The sequence below is a fragment of the Protopterus annectens genome, chromosome 1.part1 (genome assembly GCF_019279795.1).
Source record: "Protopterus annectens isolate FY-2018-M chromosome 1.part1, PAN1.0, whole genome shotgun sequence".
Taxonomy (NCBI): domain Eukaryota; kingdom Metazoa; phylum Chordata; order Ceratodontiformes; family Protopteridae; genus Protopterus; species Protopterus annectens.
In genome coordinates this window covers 946,098,060-946,125,716 of record NC_056726.1, presented here as the reverse complement: position 1 = coordinate 946,125,716, position 27,657 = coordinate 946,098,060, and the positions used below count along the sequence as shown (strand labels likewise).

General features: G+C 41.1%; 1 protein-coding gene across 6 annotated transcripts in view; it reads left to right on the top strand.

The window, feature by feature from the left end:
* ASAP2 (ArfGAP with SH3 domain, ankyrin repeat and PH domain 2) overlaps positions 1-27,657 on the top strand; it is a 2,005,955-nt gene that overhangs the window by 1,290,810 nt on the left and 687,488 nt on the right. For all 6 annotated transcript variants that reach the window (XM_044079125.1, XM_044079114.1, XM_044079099.1 and 3 more), the window contains one exon: positions 26,487-26,535. In XM_044079125.1, coding sequence (XP_043935060.1) covers positions 26,487-26,535 — 49 coding nt within the window. The remainder of the gene's footprint in view (positions 1-26,486; positions 26,536-27,657) is intronic.

Below are 27,657 nucleotides of genomic sequence, written 5' to 3'. Positions count from 1 at the left end.
TTGGACATTATAGACCGAGGGTACAGGTTTCATTTTCATACCTTACCAAGAAAACAAGGCATGCCAAACCTACCACAACATCAAAGGGCAGAGGCTATCAAGCAAATCACTCTGCTGACAAGAATGAAAGCAATAGAAAGAGTTCCACAACAAGAACAAGAACAGGGGTTTTACTCAAGACTGTTCCTTGTTCCAAGAAAAGAATCTCAATGGAGACCAATACTGGACTTGTCCGCATTACACACCTTTCTCATAGTACCAAAGTTCAAAATGCTGACTCTACAGCAACTCCTTCCCATGCTGGGCAAGGGGTCTTGGCTGATTACTCTGGACCTCAAGGAGGCATATCTGCATGTCCCTATCAGACACAGCTGCAGAAGATACCTCAGATTTCTTGCAGGGCCAGAGCATTATCAATTCTCAGCATTGCCATTTGGCTTATCTACTGCGCCCAGAGTATTTACAAAATGCCTGGCTTCAGTAATTGCTCATTGCAGGCTCCAGGGTATACAAATTTACCTGTACCTGGACGACTGCCTTATACAAGCGGACGACAAATTGATGTTGACAAAAAACCTGGATTATGTCATACGATTACTTCAAGCTCTGGGATACACAGTCAACTTCCAAAAGTCAAGACTGCAGCCATCCCAGCAAATAATTTTCTTAGGAGCCAAACTAGACACAGCCTCTCAGATGGCTTACCTGACAGAAGACAAGCAAGAGAAGTTAACTCATTATTTCAAAGGTTTAGCAAAACTCACCCAGATAACTGCAAGGAAATTCCTACAGGCCCTGGGTTACATGGCATCCTGCATCCTACTGGTTCCATTAGCAAAACTACACATGAGAAAGCTTCAATCGTACCTAAAAAGCATTTGGTCTCAACACAGCAACAACTTGGAGACAATCATACCACTCATTCCATGCCTACAAAAGGAATTCCTATGGTGGGCCTCGGTGAGCCAGGAAAACACAGGTATGTCATTCAAAAAACCACAGATAACACAGACCATGACTACAGACGCCTCAGACCTAGGATGGGGGGTGCACATGGAAGGCAGGTGTATACAAGGACAATGGTCTCCAAAGGCAACACATCTGCATATAAACCAAAAGGAAGTGGTGGCAGTAATGCATGCCATCGAGGTTTTTCAGCACCAACTCCAGCAAGGCCATTTAATGATACGGACAGACAACACCACTGTGATGTGGTACATAAATAAGCAGGGGGGCACCCACTCTTACCCCCTTTGCAGGCTGACAATGCAGCTTTGGGAGAAATCACTGAGTCTAAACATCCAGTTACAATCCCAGTTTGTTCCAGGAAAAGACAATGTGTTGGCGGACAGCCTAAGCAGGAATTTCACAGATCCACACGAGTGGAAGTTACATCCAAAGGCTTTCAGACGACTCACTTCGACATGGGGCAAGCCGGAAGTGGACCTATTTGCCTCTCACCTCAACCATCTTCTACCAAAATTTTGCACAAGGACATACCATCCAAAGGCTTGGAAAATAGATGCCCTTTCATTCAACTGGAACTCCCTAGCAATCTATGCATTCCCACCTCTGCCACTGATGACCTCAGTATTACTAAAGATCAAAGCAGAGAAGCCCAAGGGAATCTTAATAGCTCCGGATTGGCCAAGACAACACTGGTACCCACTACTACGGAGCATATGTCACACCAGGAGGTGGGCCCTACCTCAGTGGCCCCTACTTTTGACTCAACACAATTTCGAAACACTGCATCCAAACCTTCAGACTCTGCAGCTAACAGCCTGGGAGATCCCATAAATAACTACAGCTTATCTCTCTCCAAGGAAGTTCAGCAGATACTAACAGAGGCTCGAAGACCATCCACCAGAAAGGTTTACTTAGCAAAGTGGAAAAGATTCAGCAATTGGAATACCAGCAAGGGGCATGATGCATCATTACTGAACATCCAACTTATCTTGGAATATTTGGCAGATATGTTACAGAGCGGCCTCTCATATTCTTCAATAAAGATACATGCATCTGCTATTTCAGCTAGATACAACACTGATCCTCCTGTTTTTTCTCATCCCTTACTAAGACAATTCCTCAGGGGAATCAAGAACATTAAGCCACCAAGAAAGGCCCCAGTGTCAGCCTGGGACCTCAATTTTGTCTTAGAAAAACTGACTCTACCTCCTTTTGAGCCAGCAGCTTCAGTTGACTTGCAATTTCTCTCATGGAAGACAGCTTTCCTGTTGGCAATTACCTCAGCAAGAAGGGTTTCGGAGCTACAGGCCCTAATGGCAATACCACCCTTTATTATTTTCCACAGAGACAGGGTTTCATTAAGGACCAACCCTACTTTTATGCCAAAGGTGGTATCTAGGGTTTCTCTAAATCAAGCCATTCATCTGCCTGCTTTCTTCCCCAATCCTGAGAATAAGGGGGAAAGACTTTTGCATACCTTGGACATTCATAGACAGCTTCGATACTACCTGGATAGAACCAAGGCCAGTAGGAAGTCTGAACAGCTTTTTGTAGCTTACGCCCCTGCAGTCCAAGGAAAAGCAATTTCAAAACAGACTATTTCTAAATGGATTGGACATTGCATCAGATTCTGTTATTCCTTTCATGGAAAGACTGTTCCAGCCTATGTCAGACCACATTCCACCAGAGCTACAGCCACCTCTACAGCCTTTTTAAGAGGGGTGCCTACCAAGGACATTCTAGAAGCTGCTACATGGAGCTCCATGCATACATTCTCCAAACACTACAGTCTTCCTCTATATTCCAGATCCAGAGCAGGCTTTGCTTCAGCAGTCCTGCAGGGTCTGATTGCCACACCATCTCTTTACTAGAGCATACCTCCTCCCCCAGCTAAGCTATGGTATTCTACCCACATGTTATGACTGCAGTTGCATTCTTGAAGGACATAGTACAGTTTTGTACCTACCATAAATGTAGATGTCCGATAGACATGCAACTGCAGTCGGGTTTTCCCTCCCTCCATACCCCTCTATGCCTAGGGTCCACTCCTATCCCTCTTACTCTTAGCTGGGGATATCTGTTATGGTGTATTTGTTTTTATTGCTCATGCATTTGTTTGGAATCCTGTTTTTGCCTTACAATTTGATTACAGCCTTCCTTGGAGGGCACCTGGCATCTGGGGCAAGAAACACTGAAGAAAATGGCGTCGGCTGATGCTTATGTACTCCAGCCGCTCTGACGTCAGAGAGAAATGCGACATCAGCTGACGTCGGACCCAGACTTTGGATTCCGGCCGACCGAGAGCTGCCCGAGGCAGGACAACCCACATGTTATGACTGCAGTTGCATGTCTATCGGACATCTACATTTATGGTAGGTACAAAACTGTACTTTTGTGTGATGAAAAACTATTTCTTTCTACTAGCACCTCAATATTTGAAGTGTTATGGTTTATACTAGTACTATGTAGCATTGGTCTATAAATTCCACTTTGTCTTTTACATTCTACTTCATGTGTGAGTTCACCTATTAACTTTTTAGGATAACCTCTTCTCAAAAACATATTCTGTAAATGTATGCATTCATTTAAAGTCATTTTCTCTTGACACCATCTTGGCTGCCCGGACTAATTGACCCTTTACAACTGACCTTTTTTGTTTCATCGGGTGACCACTTGAGAAATGTAAGAATGCATTAGAATATGTTGCTTTTCTATGTATTGTGGAAATATATCTTTTTACTTCCATATCCTTACTTAGTTTTATATCTAAATATGCTATAAGTTCTTTATTGAATTCGAATGTAAATTTTAAAAAATCAATTGTTGTGTTCATGTAATCTACTAGACTCTTTGCCATATTTTCATCACCTTTTAACACAATTAATATATCATCCAAGAATCTAGTGTAATAATGGATGACATTCTTATATTGAACATTGTTTTCAATATGTTCAAACTCCCACTGGGCCATTACTAAATTTGAGAAGCTCCCACCACATGGTGACCCCATTGCGACGCCTATGCGTTGCAAGTACCTGTCCTTGTCAAACATAATATAATTATTTGTTAAGATTATATCTAATAATTCTTCTATGATCGAGATCTCATTAGGGGGTGCTCCTTCTCATTTCAGTGTATTTATCACCCAATGTATACCTTCCTCATGTGGTATTGATGTGTATAGATCTTTTACATATGTTGTTAAAAAGTTATAGTCTTCATTGTATTCCAATCCGTTTAGGTTTTTGAGACATGTCCATGAATCTTTGCAAATGTTCTGTTCCTGTTTAATGTACTTTTTCAGTATATTGTCTACATATTTCGCACAGGCATATGTAATTGAACATCTAGCATCAACCAGAGGACACATGGGGGAGGGCTTCTGCACATTTATGCAGTTTTGGTATTCCAAATAACATTGGTGTTTTTGGTGCAGGCATTATTAGATAATTAAATGTCTGTAAATCTATCCTGCCATCAATGAACATGTCATTAATGTATGACTTTATCCTAGTGTATGCTATATTTGTTTCATTTAATGACACTGGTATGTATATATTAATATCCAACATTTCATACATTTTTTGCTTGTAACTTTCCAGTTGTCCATTATCACAACACCCCCTCCCTTGTCGGGTTTGATAACCCTGACTAGTAGATGCTGCAGTTCATAAAGTAATCCCTGTTCTTCTTTAGTTATGTTAAAGTTGTCACGTGATTTTTTTCTATTCTTCTCTACACAATTTCTAAATTCTAATTCACAGACCTTCTCAAACACACTTAATAATGGGTGTAAGGGTTGATTATATGTGCTTGCTGTAGATAGTTCAGGTACATTTCTTATACTGTTGCCAAAAATTAATGTTAAATTCAATTTGCGTATAAAACATTTCAACTCAATGAATGCATTCCCTATGTCAGCATGCACATTTGGAGCAAAAGTCTAGCCTTTTGCTAATACATCAACCAGTTCAGGATTGACACTGTAGGATGAGTAATTATATACTTTAAAATCTCTGTCTCTATTGTAGATTATCTGTGGTGCCTCATTGCCAGAATCAACTACTGACTGTACAGTTATGTTATCATTAGCAAAGTCAGCTGTTACCTCCTCCACTTGTTCGTTGGTTTTTTGTTGCCGTTTTGCATTCTCCAATTCTGCTGTGGATTATGGTTCTGCCCATTGTTTGTAAAATCCAAATTTTTGTTGCCTTTAATGTTTTGACCACTATAACTTTGATTTATCTGTCCATTTTGCTGATTTGAGGCAATTCTCTCACTTCGTCTGGGGAGTTCACCATGTCTCACTACTTTCTCACCACTACTGGCATTGTCTGGCATCATTACATTTATCACTATACTTATCATACCCTCTTGTGTCCTCCTTCCTCCATTCGAATCCAACTTTTGTGATATTGGTGGATTCGGATAGGCTATTCCCTGGTTGTATGCAATTCTGTCCCTGTTCAGTTTTTTAAGCTTCGTTTCACAAAGTTTGCATAGGTACTGTTCAGTACTAGTAAAAATACGATCATAATCAAAACGGTACCATTGAAAATCCAAGTCCGTTTTGATTAGTTCATCTAATTCTAAAATTTCTTTTTCTATCATGTCTATGTTGATTTTGTAGTGTTTTATTATTAACTCCAACATTTCAAGACCATGTTGGTTAAACATGTTGATTAAATCCTAATGAAATATAGACCCTGGCTCAAGCCCCGTTGGATGTTGCCATTGTCGGAGTACTTTAGGCACTATTTTCTCTTTTATACATTCCTTGAAATAGGATATTTCAAGGTTAAGTTTTTTGAGTTTAAGTACCTTTGTGTTTAACATTTTCAGCTGGACATTGATATCAACTCTCTCTCTGGCCGGGTTTCCTGTATTTAAGCCAGTCTGTTGATGATATAGTAAGACAGGTTCGTTTAGCCAACTACTTATGTTTGGAGACCCCCATAAGCCCTGAGGTAGTTGCCACATTGTTTCCATTGTTTTCAAGTCTTGGAGTAAGCGTAGATGTCATTGCCATAGAATACAAGTGGGACGATGATACATTTGAACTCCCTTGTTCGCTCGTGTTGCTCCTTTACAACTGTTGACTGTGCTGAGAACCAGAAACTGTATCTGATTTACTAGACAGGTCGTCCACGCTTTGAGACAGTCTTTGTATAAGTATTGTAAGGTTACCAATATCATTATTTTCATTTTGCGAAAGTCCTGGACTCTTGTCTCCTAGTGTAGTTGTACCAAAACGACTGAATCCAAAATGAACGAACAAAAAAAAACTGCTAAAATATACACAAATGACTTCCAGGAGACGGGTCCACAACCAAATAAATTCCAAAGTGTTTATTAAGCGCTTTTCGTCTTGCCTAATGTCACAACTTCCTCAGATAAAACCATTCATAAAACAGGTGATTTAAATACGTTTACAGACTTATGTTATGTATTAAAACCATCCAATAAGAAACTTTTCAGTAACATCTCAATGACATCTACTAAAAACATATTGCATAAACATCTTATTTACTTTTTCCTATCACTCTATTATATTCAAGTGTGTTTGTATAGCATATATAACATATTTTTATATAAATTATACAAATATTCACCTTTCCAAACTTTTAAGCTTTAATATGCATTGAATTGAACACATCTCATTTAAACCAGGGTGTACTCCTGCATTTAGTCTCAACTGCCATAACAGTTCCAATATTTCCAGTAACAATCCTGCTGGTCCTCCCCACTCACAAATCACAGCCCCGAGGCTCATACAGGCCTAAACAGTGGGGTGCTTCTACCTCCAAAAGCGGAGATGAAAAATCATAGCCGTACAGGAAACAGTCTCAATGACTTTCCCCTGCCAGCACCAAGCACTTATCTTCTGGCAGCTCCTTTGGGGGGAAAACTAGCACTTTTTTCACAAAATTGGCACATGATCACCCAGGACAAATGGGTCTTAAATATCATATCTCAAGGCTACAGGTTCCAGACCTGCCACTCAGTCAATGGGCAGAGGCACAAAAACAAGTTTCATCCCTCATGGACATGAGAGCCATTCAGCAAGTACCACAGCAAGAGCAGGGACAAGGATTTTACTCAAGGCTATTCTTGGTACCCAGAAATGACAAAGCCTGGAGACCAGTACTGGACCTGTCTATACTAAACACATTCCTGGATAACTCTACAGCAGCTTCTGCCCATGCTGGGCAAGAAGGCTTGGCTTGTGACTTTAGACCTAAAAGAGGCATACCTGCATGTCCCAATCAGACAATCATGTAGAAGATACCTCAGATTTATAGCTGGCTCAATGCACTATCAATTCTCTGCATGCCCTTTGGCTTATCTACTGTGCCCAGTATCTTCACAAAATGCCTGGCACCAGTAATTGCATTTTGCAGACAAAGAGGAATACAAATATATCCTTACTTGGACGACTGCTTTATTCAAGCAGAGAAAAAGGACATCCTACTACAGCATTTGGCGTTTGTAAAAAGATTACTAACAGGTCTAGGGTACACAGTAAATGAAAAGAAATCAAAGCTCGTACCCTCTCGAGAGATAATATTCCTGGGTGCAAGCTTAAATACAACTGCAGATGGCTTATTTCACGCCAGACAAACACAGACAACTGACTACTTATTTCAAAATTTTGGCAACAAAGACCCAGTTATCTGCAAGAAAAATTCTGCAGGCTTTGGGCTTCATGGCATCCTGCATACTGCTAATTCCATATGCAAGACTGCATATGAGGAAACTTCAGTGGTATCTAAAAAGTGTTTGGACTCAACATTGCCACAGCCCGGAAACAATAATTACCCTCATTCCCTGCCTGCAGCAGGAGTTTCGATGGTGGGCAAAAGCCTGTAACCTCAACACGGGACAGACATTCACCTTACCCACAGCCAGGCAGACATTGACAACAGATGCATAAGATTATGCCTGGGGGGCCCATATGGCAGGAAGATGTATTCAGGGCACATGGTCCACAAGTCAAATGCATCTACATATCAATCAAAAAGAGATGCTAGCTGTTCAGAATACCCTGACAGCCTTCAAGTATCAACTTCATCCAGGACAACTACTGATAAAGACGGACAATACTAGTCATGTGGTACATAAACAAGCAGGGGGGCACGCATTCCTACCCCCTCTGCAGACTAGCCATGAACTTGTGGGACACAGCACTGACTTACCAAGTACATCTGCAAGCACAATTCCTGCCAGGAAGGATAAATACTCTGGCAGATGAACTAAGCAGAAACGTAATGGATCCCCATGAGTGGAAATTGGATCCACAAGTCTTCAGCATGATAACAAGGAACTGGGGATGCCCGGACATAGACTTATTTGCCTCCCCTCACAACTGCCAACTACAGAGATTCTGCACAAGGACTTATCACAAGCAAGCATGGAAAGTGGATGCTCTATCTTTCAGCTGGAAAAACCTAACAGTATATGCCTTTCCTCTTCTGCCTCTCCTCCCCAAGGTACTCCTCAAGGTCAGACAAGAGAAGCCAAAAATGATACTGATTGCCCCAGACTGGCCCCGCCAGCACTGGTACCTAATCCTAAAGAGCTTGTCTCAATGCTCAGCTTGGACATTACCTCAAATTCCTCACTTATTGACCCAACAAGACAGTCAGATACTGTACAGCCAACTCAGGACCTTAAACCTGGCAGCATGGCGGATAATGTAGCCATTCAAGACACCTCTCTCTAAAGCAGTGATGGATGTTATTTTGGAGGCCAGGAGACCTAGCACCAGAAAATCTTATGCAGAAAAATGGAAGAGATTCTGTGCTTGTAACCAGGCACAAGATATTGACACGACTGTTCCAAATATTCCTCAGATTTAGCAATACTTAACTGAGATGCTGGATAAAGGCCTTTCCTTTTCATCAGTTAAAATTCATGCCTCTGCCATTTCAGCTCATTACAATACAGAACCACCTATTTCTTCTCATCCATTACTAAGGCAGTACCTCAGAGGGGCCAAAAACACAAGACCTCCAAGGAGAGTACCAATACCTGCTTGGGACCTCAACTATGTCTTGGAAAAACTCACACTGCCTCCATTTGAGCCAGCCTCTGCAGCTGATATAAAATTCTTATCCTGGAAAACAGCTCTGCTCTTAGCAATAACCTCCGCTAGACGAGTCTCAGAGTTACAGGCACTCATGGCTGTTTAACCTTTTATCATTTTCCATCCTGACAGGGTTTCTCTAAGGACAAACCCTACATTTATGCCTAAGGTAGTGTCCAGTGTGGTCCTTAACCAAACAATTCATTTGCCTACCTTTTACCCAAACCCACAGAATAAGGGTGAGAGACTTCTGCAATCTTTGGACATTCACAGGCAGCTACGCTTCTACTTGAATAGAACCAAAGCTTTCAGAAAAACTGAACAACTTCTAGTGGTATATGCTGCAGGATTACAAGGAAATCCTATCTCTAAACAGTCTATTTCAAAGTGGATAGGTCACTGCATTCGTTTCTGCTATTCACAGCATGGGAAATCAGTGCCTAAGGGCATTAGGCCACATTTAACCAGAGCAGCAGCCACTTCAGCAGCCTTCCTCAGAGGAGTACCAACCAAAGACATCTTTGAGGCTGCAACTTGGAGCTCAGTGCATACTTTTACAAAGCACTGTCACTTACCTCTCTACTCTAAATCCAGGTTAGGCTTTGCCACTGCAGTTCTGCAGGGTCTGATAGCCTCTCCTAATCCTATTTAGCACCAGCCTCCCAACCTTAGCTTTGCGATTCAACCAAATTGTAATGACTGCAACAGTGAAACACGATGAACATAGTACAGTTGTGTACCTACCATAAATGTAGATGTTGGAGTGTATTCACTGTTGCAGTCCAGGTTACCCTCCCACCATCCCCCTTTTCCTTGTTGGGCCTTATCTGTACTTCTCTATTCTATACAACCTATGTGGTGTATTTGCTTGTAGATGAAGGAAAAGTTGTTTTTTGTGTATGCATGCTTATTGGCATAATTTAGCCTACCTTTTTAGGGGCACCTGACATCTGGGGCAAGAAAAACTGAAGAAAATGGCGTTGGCTGCATCTTTTATACCCCTGGCGCACTGACGTCAGGGAGGAGGCGACAGCAACCGATGCCGGACCTAGACTTTGGAACTCGGGCCGACTGCGGGTAGCCTGCCAGCAGGATAACCCAATTGTAATGACTGCAACAGTGAATACACTCGAACATCTACATTTATGGTAGGTACACAACTGTACTTTTTGTCTCTGAGTGATAGAGCTGCATTTTGTTTTACCTACTTCATTTTGTTTTCGTTTTTTTAAGAAATCTGGTTGGCCTACTGTTCCTTGTGAGAGATGGACACTTAAATTATGTAGGCTGCACATTTCACATGATGTTCATCGTGCATACAGCTGCAGTAATCACAGATGGGTTTTCTGCCGTCAGGCGGGTCCTCGGTCGGCCGAATTCCAAAGTCTAGGTCCGGCGTCGGTTGTTGTCGCTTTCTTTCCTGACGTCAGTGTGACAGGGGTATATAAGACACAGCCGACGCCATTTTCTTCAGTCTTTTTTGCCGTGCGGTGCCCGAAGCAGAAGCAGTTCGCAAGTGCCGGTCGGCCAGCTCCTGAAATTACGAAAATTTGGAAACCGAAGTCTTCTTTAAAGCTAAGTACCCCGTTGGGGAAACTTTTCTTGCCTCAGACCGATGTCAGACAAAGTTAACAATTGTATTTCTTATGGGAAGCAAATACCGTATAAGGATTTCCATTCCCTCTGCATACCTTGTTTAGGCCCAGACCACGACGTCTCGGGCTGTCGCTTTTGCGCTACTTTCAATAAACGCACTATTAAGCGTCAGGCGGAGTTCGCCCAGCACTTTTTTGGTAAAGCTTTTGATTATAAAATGTCGTCGGAGACTCCGACTACTGTTTTGTCCAAAAAACGCAAGGACAAAGACCGACACGCGAGGTCCACGGTCTCCACCGACACCACGCCAAAACTGGCTACACGTGGTCCGGTTCTCAGCGAGGCGCCTACGCAGCCCCTGACTACCGATGACACTTCTTTGGCGGTGTCTTCTGTAACCGAGACCGCAGGTGCCTCGGCCCATACCCAGACTACAACCACCGAAGCCACTGTGAGTATTGAGCCTCCTAATGTGGACAGATCCACTTCCACACATGGTGTCTTTAGACCCTCATCTTCCTTTTCCATAAAGGCCTTTACTAAGTCCAAATCAGCCATGCATCCCAAGAGGCCTGGTGCTCAGGGCCCATCTCCAGGCCCCATGCCTAAAAAGCAGATGCTAAAAATGGCTGAGGATTTAATTACTCTTATCAGGGGTTCCCAACCCCCTCCAGACAAGAGACCCAGAGTGGAGGAAGATTCTCCCTCTTTTGACCAGGGCTGCATTATTTCAGAACATTCTGATGAAGAGGAACACTCGTACTCCCCTTTTGAAGATTCTGATGCAGAGCAGTCCATTCCTTCTGTATCTCCCCCAGAGGATTTTTCTTTTGGGGAAACCTTGCATACCTTGAAGGAACACTTCCATTGGGAAGGCCAAGATTTTTCTGATTCCAAGAAAAGACTTAGGGAATTTCTTTTGCTACCTCAGCACAGACCTCTGGCGATACCTCCTGTCTTGGACATACTTGATGATGTTTACTCGGAGGCTTGCCTTAATCCGGATTCCCTGCCTCCTGCCCCAGTCAAGCCTGATAGGTACTACAGAGTTCCTAACTCTCACCAATTTCTTTACAAAAGCCATAATGCTGACCCTGAAACCATTTCTCAAGGCCCCAAGGGAATGAAGGCCTCTACTGCTAAGAATCCACTACCTTCCGAAAGAGAGTCCAGATCCTTAGAAAGGTGGGGAAAAAAGGTATATACCTCGGCCACCCTAGCCATGAGGGCCTTAAATTGTCAGTTCCATATGCTTAAATATCAGCAGTTTCTGTTATCACAATTAAGAAATAAAATGTCACAACCTGAACAACCAGATTTGAAGGAGTTGCAGGATATGATGCATAGTGCAGAACAAGTGGGTAAACACACCTTACAATGTGGCTATGATGCCCTAGAGGCCTCAAGTAGAGCTGCTGTTACATAATCAGTCATTCATAGACACGCCTGGCTTAGGGAACAAACCTTGCCGGATCATGTTAAAGCTAAACTACTAGATGCTCCTTTACAAAAGGATGTTCTATTTGGTACTAATGCTGAGGAGATACTACGGAAAATGGAAGAAAAAGCAAAATCTATGCAAACTGTCAAAGCTTTTCTACAGGTTCAACCACCACGTTTTAGTAGAAATTGGCCTTCAAAAAACTGGTCCTTTCCAGCCACGGACAAGTCCCAAAGAGGCAGATACAGGCGCACAAGGGGCAGAGGACAATCTCAAGGATCATATAGAGGCAGACAATGGCAAACTCCTGCACCAAGAGGTGGCGAAGACAGTGCACAACAATACAGGAAACAAACCCAATGACTTCCACCTTTTCATGCCAAGCAAGTCTCAGCTGGCAGCACCCTTGGGTGGAAAGCTGGCATTATTTACAAGAAATTGGCATATTATCACAACAGACAAATGGACCCTGGACATTATAAACAGAGGCTACAGATTTCATTTTCACACTCTTCCAAAAATGAGAGGCATGCCAAACCTGCCACACAATCAAAGGGCAGAGGCTCAAATACAAATTTCAAAGCTCATGGACATGAAAGCTATTCAAGAGGTACCTACTCACGAACAAGGTCAAGGTTTTTATTCCAGACTATTTCTGGTACCAAGGAAAGGAACCGACTGGAGACCCATTTTGGACTTATCCATCCTAAACACATTTCTACTCGTGCCAAAATTCAAGATGCTCACATTACAGCAGCTTCTTCCCATGCTGGGCAAGGAGTTTTGGCTGGTAACATTGGACCTCAAGGAGGCATACCTGCATGTCCCAATCAGACAAAGCTGCAGAAGATACCTCAGATTTCTTGCAGGTTCAATCCACTATCAATTCTCTGCATTGCCCTTTGGCTTATCTACTGTGCCCAGAGTATTCACGAAATGCCTGGCATCAGTAATTGCCTACTGCAGACTTCAAGGGATACAAATTTACCCTTATTTGGACGACTGCCTGATCCAAGCGGACAGCAAACACATACTTCTGGAACATCTGGCTTATGTAACACAGTTATTGAATTCTCTGGGATACACAGTCAACAAAGAGAAATCCAGGCTAACACCATCTCAGAAAATAACTTTCCTGGGTGCCAACTTGGACACAAACACCCAGATGGCCTATCTTACGCCAGAAAAACAGGGGCAACTAACTCAGTACTTCAAAATACTAGCAAATTGTACCAGGCTCACTGCAAGGAAAATCCTGCAGGCTTTGGGCTTCATGGCATCTTGCATTCTTTTAATCCCATGTGCAAAGTTGCATATGAGGAAACTCCAATGGTACCTAAAAAAACTATGGTCTCAACACAGCCACAGTTTGGAAACAATAATACCAATAATCCCATGTTTGCAAAAGGAATTTCTATGGTGGGCCCAAGCATGCCAAACAAACACAGGTCTACCATTCTGCAAGCCTCAAGCAAATCAAGTCATCACAACAGACGCCCCAGACTATGCCTGGGGGGTGCACATGACAGATAGGTGCATTCAGGGCAAATGGTCCCAAAAGGAAAAGCACCTTCACATCAATCAAAAAGAAATGCTAGCAGTGATAAATGCAATTACAGCTTTCAAGGACCTCCTGCATCCAGGGCAATTATTGATAAGAACAGACAACACCACAGTAATGTGGTACATAAACAAACAAGGAGGAACACATTCATACCCCCTGTGCAGGCTAGCCATGTCACTTTGGAACTTGGCTCTGGAATGGCAAATCAAACTTCAAGCACAGTACCTGCCAGGATTGGAAAACACGCTGGCAGACAATCTAAGCAGAAATATGACAGACCCACACGAATGGAAATTGCATCCTCAAGTGTTTACAAAGATAATCCAAGCGTGGGGAAGGCCAGGCATAGATCTCTTCGCCTCCCATAGGAATCATCAATTGACAAAGTTCTGCTCAAGGACCTTCCATCCAAAGGCCTGGAGAGTGGACGCCCTTTCTTTCAGTTGGGTAGCATGGACAGTTTACGCTTTCCCACCTTTGCCTCTTCTGCCCAAGGTGCTCTTGAAAGCAAGAGCAGACAGACCAAAGATGATACTGATTGCTCCAGACTGGCCAAGACAACACTGGTACCCACTCCTGAGGAGCCTAACACATACTCCTCCCTGGACGCTACCTCTAATGCCTCATCTACTGACTCAGCACAGCTACAAAACTCTTCACAGTCAGCTGAAAACACTCAATATGGCTGCATGGAAAATTCCTTAACACCACAACAGACCCTACTCTTCAAAGAGGTGCAGGATGTCATTTTGGAAGCCAGAAGGCCATCTACAAGAAAGGCTTACTCCGCAAAATGGAAACGGTTTTGCGCTTGGAATGAGAAAAAAGGCCAGGATCCTAGAAAACTGAATTTGCCTCAGATATTACAGTATCTAGCTGAGCTGTTGAACAGTGGACTTTCATTTTCTTCCATCAAAATTCATGCCTCAGCCATTTCTGCAGAATACAACACTGATCCACCCTTATTCTCTCACCCACTCTTAAGACAGTTCCTCAGAGGGGCTAAGAATATAAGACCTCCAAGGAAACAACCAATACCAGCCTGGGATCTTAATTACATTCTAGAAAAATTAACATTGCCTCCCTTTGAACCAGCTGCCTCAACAGATTTGCAATATTTGTCCTGGAAAACAGCTTTTCTTCTGGCCATTACCTCGGCTCGTAGGGTTTTGGAACTGCAAGCCCTCATGGCTGTGCAGCCCTTTCTCATCTTCCATCAGGACAGGGTTTCCCTACGAACCAACCCGTCATTTATGCCTAAGGTAGTATCCAGGGTAGCTTTAAATCAGGCCATACACTTACCTACCTTTTACCCCAATCCTCAAAACAAAGGGGAAAGGCTGCTACATTCCTTAGACATCCATAGACAGCTACGTTACTATTTGGACAGAACAAAGCCTTTCAGGAAATCAGAACAACTTTTTGTGTCCTATGCTGTAGGAGCTCAAGGGAAGCCAATTTCCAAACAGACAATTTCAAAATGGATAGGCCACTGCATACGGTTTTGTTACTCCTTTCATGGCAAATCTGTTCCTACAGGCATCAGATCCCACTCCACCAGGGCCACAGCTACCTCTACAGCCTTCCTCAGAGGAGTCCCTACCAAAGATATTTTGGAGGCAGCCACTTGGAGTTCTGTGCATACCTTCACAAAACTTTACCACCTGCCTTTATACTTCAAAACTAGAGCAGGCTTTGCCACTGCTGTGTTGCAGGGCATTCTGGCTCCTCCCAGTTCCACCTCGTGCCTACCACCCTGTGCGTAGCTTTGGGATTCTACCCATCTGTGATTACTGCAGCTGTATGCACGATGAACATAGTACAGTTTTGTACCTACCATAAATGTAGATGTTCGAGTGCTAATACAGCTGCAGTACAGGTTTCCCTCCCTCCTTCCCCTCTTGGTAAAGGCCTAGTGGCTAACACCTCCTCATACAACCTGATTGGGTTATCCTTCTATGGTGTATTTTCTTGCAACTACTGATTTTTGATTATATTGCATTGCATGCTTATATATATAATTTATGTATTGCCTTCCTTCTGGGGGCACCTGACATCTGGGGCAAGAAAGACTGAAGAAAATGGCATCGGCTGTGTCTTATATACCCCTGTCACACTGACGTCAGGAAAGAAAGCGACAACATCCGACGCCGGACCTAGACTTTGGAATTCGGCCGACCGAGGACCCGCCTGACGGCAGAAAACCCATCTGTGATTACTGCAGCTGTATTAGCACTCGAACATCTACATTTATGGTAGGTACAAAACTGTACTTTTTTTCATTTGTTAAATTGTTTCTTGAGTCATACCTAATTATACAGTGAATGTCTGGGGCTTTGTCATGTTTTGAAAAGATTTTAAGCCTTCATAAACTAAAGCACTGTTGGTGAGTCTCTGCTAGTCCCCTTTTCGTTGCTCTGCTTTTAAACCTGGTGATTTTAAGCTGCCCTCCCCTGTTGTAAATTGAGCTTAATAAGCTCCTTCCTTTCTACACTGCTGTTGATATCTTGAATTATTTGTTTGCCTTTCCTTGTGCTTGTATTGAAAAAGTGCATTTTGCCACTCATTGGCTGTTCTACTGATTTACTTGCTCTAAATTCACTATCTAGCTAGCTGTTGGATAAAGTAGTGCTCTAACAAGCACTTATTTTTACATCAAGAGGTCAGTGGCTTATCTATCTAGTGCACTGGGAGGTAGCCTGGTCTGTTTAGGTTGTGGAAATGCTTGAGATTTCTGCATGCAGTTTTATTGGCTGGAGGGCTTATTAATCAGCTTATCTTGTTTTTATTGCCTTTATAAATTTTGTACAGTTGAGTGGCTTTTGGTTCATTTATACAAAGTGAAGTACTTTTATTGAATAATCACACTTTTATAAGCTGTTTAAAGTACACTGCTGTATCAGTGTCTTTAAGTTTGTTTATGGTAGCACTTCATTCTGGACACTGTTTTACTGTGCTTTTACATTAGAAAAACTAGGATTATTCATCTAGTGGCAGTAGGTGTTCACCTGATCTATCTGAGCTGGGAAGCATACAAAAAGGCTCTAAGTACTTTTTTTCAGTTCTTTTATATACTGTGACTGTACTGTAGCAGTTTAAAAAAACTGTACTGTCTGCTGCATTTAGGTAGTTAATTGCACTGCGTTATATTGTATCTGTTAGTTGTAGGTCTGTTGTAGGTAGTTTGTGTGGTCTTGTTCCACTTGGGTTCCGAACCGGCTATTCTACATTAAGAAGGTGTTTTTCTCACCCTTGCGGTAGAAGTATGCTGATCTAACCTGTCTGAGTTGGGGATTGTTGGTGGAAGGCTTATTCTGTGCTTTCCTGATTGGTGGTTAGCTTAAACCTGTTTTTGTTTGCTGATATTTAAACCTTGCATTTGTGTGGGCTTTGGCATAGATACACAGAGCTGCTCATCATTTGGCAATTTTGCTACTGATTGCTGAGAATCTGCTTTCACCTGGAGTAATCTACTACTGAAAAAACAAAAATAAGTATTTTTTTGCACTTCTCTTATATACTGTGACTGTACTTTAGTAGTTTCTTAAGCTATTTGCTGTTATTTTTGCTCTTTAAAGCAATAAAAAGTACTGTCTACTGCTGTTTTATGTAGTTGATTGTACTGTGTTACATTGCATGTATTGTAGGGCTGTTGTAGGTAGTTTGTTTGGTCTTGTTGCACTTGGGCTCTAAAGCTATTCGACATTAAGAAGGTGTTTTTCTATACCCTTGTGGCAGACGTTTGCTGGTCTAACCTGTCTGAGTTGGGGATTGCTGGTGGAAGGCTGATTGTGTGCTTTCTTGATTTTTCTTAGCTTAAAACTTGTTTCTCTTTGCTCATATTTAAGCCTAGAGTTTGCGCAGTGCTGCGCTTCACGCAGTGGGGTTTAGCAGTGCCTGTTTAGATGCAGAAGCCTAGAAGCTCAGTTTTTCCATAAAAAGCTGTCATTGAAACCCCTCCAAGCTTTTCTGCTGCTCTAGGGACAATTTAGTTGCTCACTAAGCAGCGTTGCCTTATTGAGCATCCTTAGCCTACACAATGTATAGGTCCCTGTAGTGGTCTTGGAGTTACCAGCACAGTCCTGTCAAATTAACCCATTCCCTTCCCTAATAAAACATACAGTAAGAGTCTGCTATCATGGATGGGCAGTTTCCCATCATCTCTCTGGCCAGCGTGGTAGACATGGGCATACTGAGGCAAAGTAACAATTGTCTCATGTATACTGACAACCACTTACTCCTGAACAAACAAATTCTTTATGTGAGATATGTAGTTACAGTATGAAATTGGAGACAAGACTCTCACATAAGGACAAATTGAATGCCAAACAGGTTGTCAGCAAATACACACTTTCCACACTAAATAAGGACATGACACATAAACCTACATATGCGGAGGTACTCACTAGTAACTTACCAAAAGATCAGAGGCCTACCAAATGGAAACTACTTACACAAATAACAATGCAAAAAAAACACAACACATAATCACTCACACACACACACACACACCAGTGTCTCAATAAGTAAGCCCAAAAGGTGTAATACCACAAAACCTACTTTACTGGTCATTGTGAGACGCATGGATGTTCCCCTCATCAGGCTGGATAAGGACCGGGTTACACTTAGGTGCATGTCAGGTGCCAGGATCTGTCAAGTCACTCAAGCACTCAGGTCACTCAACCACAAGTACTGCTATGACTCCATCATAGTCCATGTGGGGGTGAATGATTTGAGACATATCTTAGTGGACTGTATAAAGAGAGACATAACTGAGCTCTCAGATTGTGTCACAGGCAGGTAGGTATAAGCCTAGCATTAAGCAGCATTCTAACTTCTCCAAGGATGATGCCACAGTACAAACAAAAATGATTAACTTTAACAATTGGCTTAGCTTCTTGTTTCAGTCCAAGGGAATCCAGTATCTGCCAGCCTGGGAAGACATGGTCGACAGGCCATGTTGCTTTGCCAGAGATGCCCTGCCCTTGTCTCTTGTAGGCTTTCAAATACTGGCAAAAACATTATCCACCCCTATTGTGCCTTTTTTAGGCAGTATCAAAATAGCCAACCTGTCAACATAACAAAATCCTCTCTAGATAAACTCAAGGAGTCTAAACAAGAAACTGGACTCCCTGGGAGCACTCCTCAGTTTGAAAGATGCTGATGTCTGTGCAGTCACAAAGGCATAATACATGGTTCAAAGTCACAGAAAGCACCCTAGCTATGCAGGGCTACAATGGCTTCCACATGTTCAGACCACAAACTAAGCATGAAAGAACAAAGGAAGAGGTGTATCCATCTTTATTAAGGATAAGTACTCCTCGAGACTGGTCAAACAGTACGACTCTCTTGAGCTATTCCGTGTCCACTTAACTGTAGGCAAAGCCCCCAACCACATCACAGCTACCTATAAGTCCCCCACCATGAAACAGGAAAAGCTAAATGCATACGTGAACTTACTGGAGTCACATGCCATACAGCACAACATCTTACTCATGGGTGATTTTAATTATTTTCTGTTCGACTGGGAAACATACACCACCACAAACATGCTAGCTCAGAAGTTCTTGGACTTTTCATTGCAAATGCTTTGGAACATCTGGTCAGTACACTCACAAGATGCTTAAATGTCTTGGACATAGTACTCACTAACATGGGGAGAGTATTGTAACCCCCCCCCCCGAGTGATGTCCTCCCTGGATCGGACCATAAATCAATCTCGTTCAATATAATTAAAAGACCAAATACCCCATCAAGCTCTAGTAAGTGATGGTATTAGAAGTTTCAAAGCCCCATCGAATGCAGATAATATGGACTCCTATGCAGAAGGTGTACATCGGTGCCCTGTATAACCATCTAAGCAGTTGTATAGAATTGGCTGTACCTGAACAGACTAAAGCCAGGTCTTTCCAAACAAAAACAAGACTCAGTGATAGGCCCCTAGTGTAAGCAGGCTATACAACAAAACAAAGAAACTAATATCCAAGAACAAGAGGGAACTGGCTTAGCAAAGGAAGAAATCCCTGTCTAACATAAACAGACAAATTAGAAATTTTAAGTCCTCCAAAGCTACTTACAAAGCAAAAATAGCCTCCCTAGCTAAGGATATTCACAAGAGACATTATTTAACTATATCCTAAATCTAAAAGGGACCACCCAGCTATGCGTTGAACTGGTTGTGAATGGCACCACCCATACTCAAGTGGAGGTAATAGCCAACATGCTAGCTGACAGATTTAGAGCAAACTTCACTCCCCTGTCCCCTCCAGTCATCCGTCAAACTATACCTGCCACCATTCTCCAATCTATTGTCTCAAGAGAGCAGGTCATGTCAGCTGTAAGGCCAGAAACACAGCACCAGTGAGACCAGACAACATCCCAGGTTGCCTTTTAAACAACTTAAAACATGACCTAGCAGACCAATGTGGATCCCTGTTTAACCATAGACTGCAAATTGGCAATGTTCTGGCAGAGTGGAGGACAGCAACAGTAATTCCTCTGCACAAAGGGGGACCATCAACTGACCCTTGGAATTATAGGCCCATAGGTTGACAAGCCTCATCTTCAGGGCCATGGAAAGAATCATTCTGGACCTTATTATCAAGGACATATGTAATCTCCAAACTCTGGACCCAACCCAGTTTGAATTTGTTAAAGGTACATCATGCCTGTTAAACATATTTGAATTCTTTGAGAAAGACAGTGCATACCACTTATCTTGACCTAGTCAAGCCATTTGACACAATTCCTCAGTCAGGTATTAAGAGAGAAACTCCCAGTTGCGAATTACACCCATACATTACCAGTTGGGTAGTCAACTGGCTCACTGACAGGACACATATTGAGAAAATGGATGACTTCACCTTTAGGAAAAGAACACTCACCAGTGGCCTGTCACAGTGTTGTGTCCTGGGCCCTTTATAGTGTGGAATTTATTTCTCAGAGGTCCAGGCAAACCTGGACGGCCTGTGGCTGACCAACTTCGGTGACAATTGCAAATTGGGAGCAAACATGGAGTTCCCCAATGATGTTAATATAGGGCAGACAGGGTTAACACAAGACAAATGATTGGTGCCAAAGCCACAGAATAAAGCTAAATACAAAAAAAATGCATTATTATTCCCTTTGGGAATGCTGACATTCCTGCTAATTTCATTATAAACAGCACCTCCCTAAGTGTAGACCCAATGGTACATGATCTGGGTACTCAGGTTGACAGCAACATGAACTGACCACCACATATCCACAGTAGTAAGGAAATCCTTTTGTGTGGCACATCTTATAAGTAAAGGCATTGCATCTAGATCTAAGGATGCTATAATTTGACTTCCAAGATGGCTGCACATTGAGTAACAGCTTAATTTTAGCTCTCCCACTGTGAAAACAGAAACTCAGAAGAGACAGCCAGTGAACTCATTTTGGGGGTAAATTTCAATAACTGGCTAGCAAGTGCACTACCTGAATGCCAACAAAAAAGAAATTCAGAGAATGTGAAAGAAAATCAACCACAAAAGGTGAGGAAAAATGCCGAATGGGAAGAATTCTGCAGCTGTTCAGTAAAAGCAGTGCAAGCTCCAGCTTTGTTTCAAGACATGGCTTCCAATAACATAGAGGGAAAAATAAGTTAAATGTACTCAGAACTAATTAAAATAAATGAAACACTGATGGATAACAAAATAACAAAAGGCTTGATAAAATGGAAGAAGATATTCATATGAGGTGGTAAAACTGCAAAAATCTGAGGTTGAAGTGAATAAAAGGTTGGCTGAATATGAGACTGCTCAAGAAGAGATGTTTAAAAAAATAGTAGAATTAGAGCACAGAGAACACATGGAAAACTTCAGATTTTCTGCTGTATAAGAGAAGCTGGAAGGAACAGACTGTATTAATTTTGTGAAAGCACAACTAATAACTGGACTGGGATTCCACAGTTGTTAATGGAAAGGACAAATCATATGTATGCTCCAAACCTGGCCATGAGAAAGCAACCTAGACCTTTAATAGTAAAGGTGACGTCCTACTAACAGAAGGAGTTGATTCCTTCAAAACTGTGTCAAAAGGACAATATTAAAAGTGGGACACAGCAGAGTGTGGAAAATGATTACTCACTGTACATCAGGCAGAAGAGGAGTAAGGTTATTCCACTAATCAGGGAATATCGAGAAGTAGGTATGAGATTCAAACTGCTGTATCCAGTTTTCTTCAGAATATTCTTTCCTGGAGGAGCAAAATCATTTTATGATGCAGAACATTCTAAGAAGGAAATACAAAAGTTTATCCAACAAAATGTGAGCTGTGAAACAGAAGGAGATACTGCTTCTTGTTCTTCTGGTTATAAAGACCACAGAGAGACTCTGTTAGTGAAATGCTTTCCAGTGTTTCAACATAAAATGTTTGAGTGACAGAAGAAAACACAAGAGTTGATTAGAAGAATAATGAAGTTAAAACAAAGGCAGTATCTGCAAATTATGTACCCACACATGAATTGGTTCAGCAATATCCATATTTATGGGGAAATGATAAAACAAAGTACTTAGGAGTATGGATCAAAAAGGATTCTGGTGTAGCAGCAAAGGATATGTGGGAAGAGACTTAACAAAAGATAATACAAAAACTGAGAAATTATAATCTCTGTCGTATGGATATGGCTAGCAAGATACAAGCAATGAATAGCAAGATACAAGCAGTTTTTCGTCCCTTTAGTTTTATACACAGGTCAGAGATATTTTTATTAACCAGAGAAGAATTTGTGTATAGCATTTAATAAAGAGCCAAAGTATTTTATCTGGGAGGAGAAGACAGCAATAGTCTAATAGGATAAGCTGCTTCTTCCAGTTGAGCAAGATGGGTTGGGATTCCAGAGCTACACACTTAAGGCTCCTATAAATAGCACAAGCAGAAACCTATAATTCAGAGTGGAAAGGGATGATGATGAAACAAGAGGAAAGCTCAAGAAACAGGGAGAGGCTAAGATTTTGGATGCAGATCCTTAAGGGAAATAAAAATAACAATGCAAAATATTATATTCGTAAAGTATTAGAAAGTATTCTAAGAACTAAGGCAGCATGGGAATGGAGAAAGTGGATTCTGCAGATAAAGATGACTGCAATTAGGGATACAGACAATAGACAAGAGGGTGCTAGAACATATTGGAAAAACTGGTAAACGAACCATGGTATTTGGAGCAAATAATTAGAGAGGGAAAGGTAATAGAATGAGAATAGGTCAAGAATTTATTTGGACTGCAAGACAGAGATTGCCTTCCCTGTCAAGGAACTGATATGAGAGTATAGTCAAAGAGAAAGAAATAGGGGGATCCTAAGTTAAAGACCAGCAATGGTAGAGTTTTTAGTAGAATCTAGAATAGAAGCTGCTGTTAAAAAAGGAATAATTAGAACATACAAAATATTGCACGTTAACTTTAAGAATCAGCCAGATTAGAAAGGATTGGGAAAATAGAGGGGATAAGCAAATCACAAAGAAACAATGTGGGGTTATATGTGTGTGTCCCGCTTATGCAACAAAGTCTAGAACATTTAGGATCTTTGCTTGGAAGTGTTTACATAGGTATTTTTATACCTGAAGTAGACTCCAACAAATTTTTCCTCAGGTAGACAGCAAATGTTGGAGGTGTGCTGGTGAAGAAAGAGGTAGCTGGGAGCATATTTTCTGGAAGTGTGATGAGTTGGCAGACTTTAAATATTCCATGCAGACTGTTCTGTCAGAGATACTAGGTGTGCAAATTTGTGTAAGTAAGGAAATGATTTTTTGAGCTATGATATAGAATCAGAATTGCCTAGACATAGTAAGGCCTTGCCAAGTCTAATTATGGTGCTTGCCAAAAAGTAATTACTAGGAAAATGGAAGTCAAAGTCTAAACCAACTTTACTAGAAGTAGTGAATATAGTGACAGAGATAAAACAACTGGAATCAGGATCTTTAGAAAAGGGTAGGAGCAACTTAATTAGGAAAATTGGGAATTGTGGGAAGAACACATGCAGAGGAGGAGTGAGGTTTAAAAAAAGGTAGGATTTGAATGAGATGTGTAATGTTTGACTGACATTAACTGGATAGATTATAAGTGATGTATAATGTTTGCAACTACAGTTATGTTGATATGGTTTGTGATGTATAATGTTTGCAACTAAAATTATGTCAGTATGGTTTGTTTTCATTTATGTAAATGTATGATTGCCTATATCATATGTAGTAATTTAATAAAGATGTATCTTGTTTAAATAAAAATGATGTTATAATTCCATTATAAGCAGGCCCTCATCAGGCCAATAATTGACTACAGTGCTCCCTTTAGCATGAACCTCACCAGATACCTGCAACAGTTGGTGAGAGCACAGAGGTTTCTCACCAAGAAATTACAGGTTACACAAAACAAGTCTTAAGCGAAAGACTGAAAGCCCTGTCACTGTATTCTTTCTCCTACAGTTTGATAAGGGGTGTCTCTGACCTGTCCGTGATGGAAATGTTATACATTTGTAAATCAAACTACACGAGGGTCACTCACTCCAGTGATCTTAACCTAGCCTGTGGGTGAACAGGTCATGCTGGAGAGATAGGTATATCTCCAAGAAACTGCCACTTCTCTGGAACAAGTTTCCAGTTCACGCAAAACAGAGCCCCTCCCTGACCTTCTTCAAATGCAACCTAGCTCAATGGATGGGTGACCGCAGATTCACTTATGGGCTGGTGCCCATGTTACCTCCTGGACAGAGGAAGTCATTATTAACTACCATAGACCCTTACCTCTGCGAATTACAATCACCTAGCCACTGACAATTGGGGCAACTCAGGATAAATATGTCCAGGTTTGTAAGGGCACTTGGGCTGTTACCCTAGTAACCTTCTATGAGTCTATGAACATGTGTCTTCCTCCACAGCCTTTCTTCTCCCATCTTTCCCCTATTTTAATCCTCCTCCATTGCTATAGTTTGTGGTTTCATGTTTAGAGTTATATGTAAAGAAAATGTACTAAATCAACTTATTGTGGCCCACGCATCGACTGTTTAACAGACTCATCTCACAGCCTAATAACTTAGATGTGTTAAAAACTGGACTGTTATACAAATTTCACATCTGACCCCAAGGATGGAATATTGCTTTAAGACCCATATATTCTATAACAGTGTTATAAATGAATTTATAACTACTGTAGTGATATGCATATCTTCTGTTATTCATTTGGATTTTTTTTTGTTTTAAATTATAGACACATCTATTACTAGCTAGGCTTTCTCCATATGAACCAATTTTGGATCTTTGCAATGGCCACTTGGTCATAAGTTCACATCTTCAACAAACATTATTGTTTTGACTGCATGCTTCCTTTGTTATGTCTGTACTTCATATTATTTTGACTTTTGGCTGTTGTTTGGCTTCTTTCACTCTGGTGGATTTACTCCTTGGGATTAACCCCCCCCCCCACACACACACACAGGAGAGTCTCCAGTGTTACAGTGTTAGACTTTAGAGATGCATTTTTTTTTGTTTTTCTACTTAGTGCCTGCTGACCATCAGTCTGTGGGCATTATCACCATCTCATTCCTCTTTATTCTATAAGAGTACAGTCACTGTATGGTCATCTTCCAGATAGCCATCCAAACAGTTCCCTGCACATGCCCACAAGGTTGCAGGTGTTAGGTGTGCTGTAAGGCAGTGTGAGGGCTTGTCACCCATTTACGTAAATAATGTTATCCCCTCCAGCCTTATCCTTGGGCAGGATCTCCACACATTATCCTTCCTCCTGATGTCACTTTCATAGGTTTGCCTTCCAATTTAATGATGGATTGAGTGCTGAGCCACCTCATATGTGTATCGATAGTGAGTACTGTATCTGGCAGAAAGCCTTTCCTTTTGTGTACAACATCTGTAGTCAGTGACTGCTTCTGGGAAACTGCATCGACCATATGTCTGTTCACTAACTGCTGCATTCTGGTCCTGTCTTTGCTGAACTTAGAACTGAGAATTTGACATGTAGCCAGACTCCATGAATGCTAGAGAATGTATATTACTGATACGGTATTCATCTAGAAAAGAAATCCCCCCCCCCCCCAAACTTACAGCATAATGCAGACTGGAGACACCAGGTAATACAGGGGAATGAATCCAGTTATTCTGGTGGTAGGATCTTGGAATGGAGACTGATGGAAGTGGCAAAACAAATCCATTGTTTGTAGATGTCTTTGTGATTGATCCTTTAATTTTGTTGCAAAAGAAATTAGGATTGTCTGATATTTTCTAGTAGGGTTTTCACATCTCCACATATGTGTTTTTATTTTTCCTTTTTGCATTCATTTCTGAGCAATACTTTTCTTAGTGTTCCCAGATGGGAATTTGCAGCTTTTCTTGTCTTTCAGTAATTTCACACTGGGTGTTAACTTTTTTTGTACTCTTCTTTGATTACAAGCTATGTTAATAACTTAAAGCAGCAGCACAAATAAAATTCTGCACCACACTAACACCGTCTGCCTTCTGTGCTACAGTACTGAGCTACTCTGCAGTTGTATTTTTTAATTTTGCATTACTGTTTTACTTGATTACATTACTGTAAATCAGCAGCCACGTGTGGCTTAAAAGTACCATTAGACCCATGCTGAATACTGATTAGACAGTAAGATTTTCATGACATAAGGAAAGAAAAGCCAATATATAAATTAACATTTATGTTGATTTCTTCTGAAACTAGATTTTCTGAGTGTTTTTTCATATATTATTGACATAATTGACTAACTCTGCCATAGAAGAACTTTTGTAAATTCACAGAAAAGGAAGTTTTGTGGAGGGTTTAGTGTTTATTAATATTTTTGTTTTTACAGATGACAGAACTTACCACTTTCAAGCTGAAGATGAACAGGAGTGTAGCATGTAAGCAAATATTTATTTAGAAAATACTTATTGAAATCTTTTATTGCTCATTTGTTTTAGTGAAATGTTATGCTCTCTGGGCTGGGAACATAGTGCTTCTTTAAATAGAACATTGGTTAACAAGTTGCCTTTTGGCATAAGATGTACCAACCATCTGATGGACAACACTGATCATTGTGTGTGTGTGTGTGTGTGTGTGTGTGTGTGTGTGTGTGTGTGTATGTGTATGTGTGTCTTTGTTTCTTTACATCTGCTGATGTAGTAATACATACAGTAATAGTATGCTTAATTCCAAACGTTTTATATCTATACTAACTAAGGGAGTGGCAAAAATGTAATCAATGCTGATAGACATGGATCAGTGAGATTTCATGTAATGGATGCAAGTATTTGATAGCATTAATAGAACAGTGACGATTCAGGGGAATGTATACTGTTAGTAATTAGTTTAGATGTAAAAAAATAATTTGATAGTGTTTCCTGAAAATATATGAGTAGGACAATGCTAGTATTTGCAGTCCCAAATAGTAGAATAGAATTAATGAAAACATATTTATTTATTTATTGACATTTTATTACTGGAATAGTCTGATTGGGTAGGTGCCCATTTTCACAGGGGCCTGGGGAGAAAAGCTCCAAAATATTACAAAAATAAAATCAATTTTACAATCTTTAAAAGTAATACAAAAGCACGTGCAGTTTAAATAATTATACCAAATTTGACATAATGTTAAAACATTAGTTAAGAATAGATACAACTTATATGACAATGATTTAATATTTAGAGAAATTTTAGCCACTTTATAGAGAAATTAAAGCCAAGTTAGTGTAATACAAACAGGAATTACAATATGAAGTAAAAGAAGAAACAATGTTATGGCGCATTTAAAAAGAAAGTGGAGAGGAGTAAATTGAAGGAAGAAAGTTGAGTGAAGAAGGGAGATTAAGGATTGAATAGGTATGTGTTCATATTTAGAGGTATAGTTTATCCTGGTATTCAGCAAGAACAGAGACACGTTTTGGCTAGGAAGTCTTTCAGAATGGTTTTAAAGAACTGAAGGGGAAGGTAATTACGTGATGGATACAGACAAGGAGTTCCAGGACTTAGCAACATGGTATGAG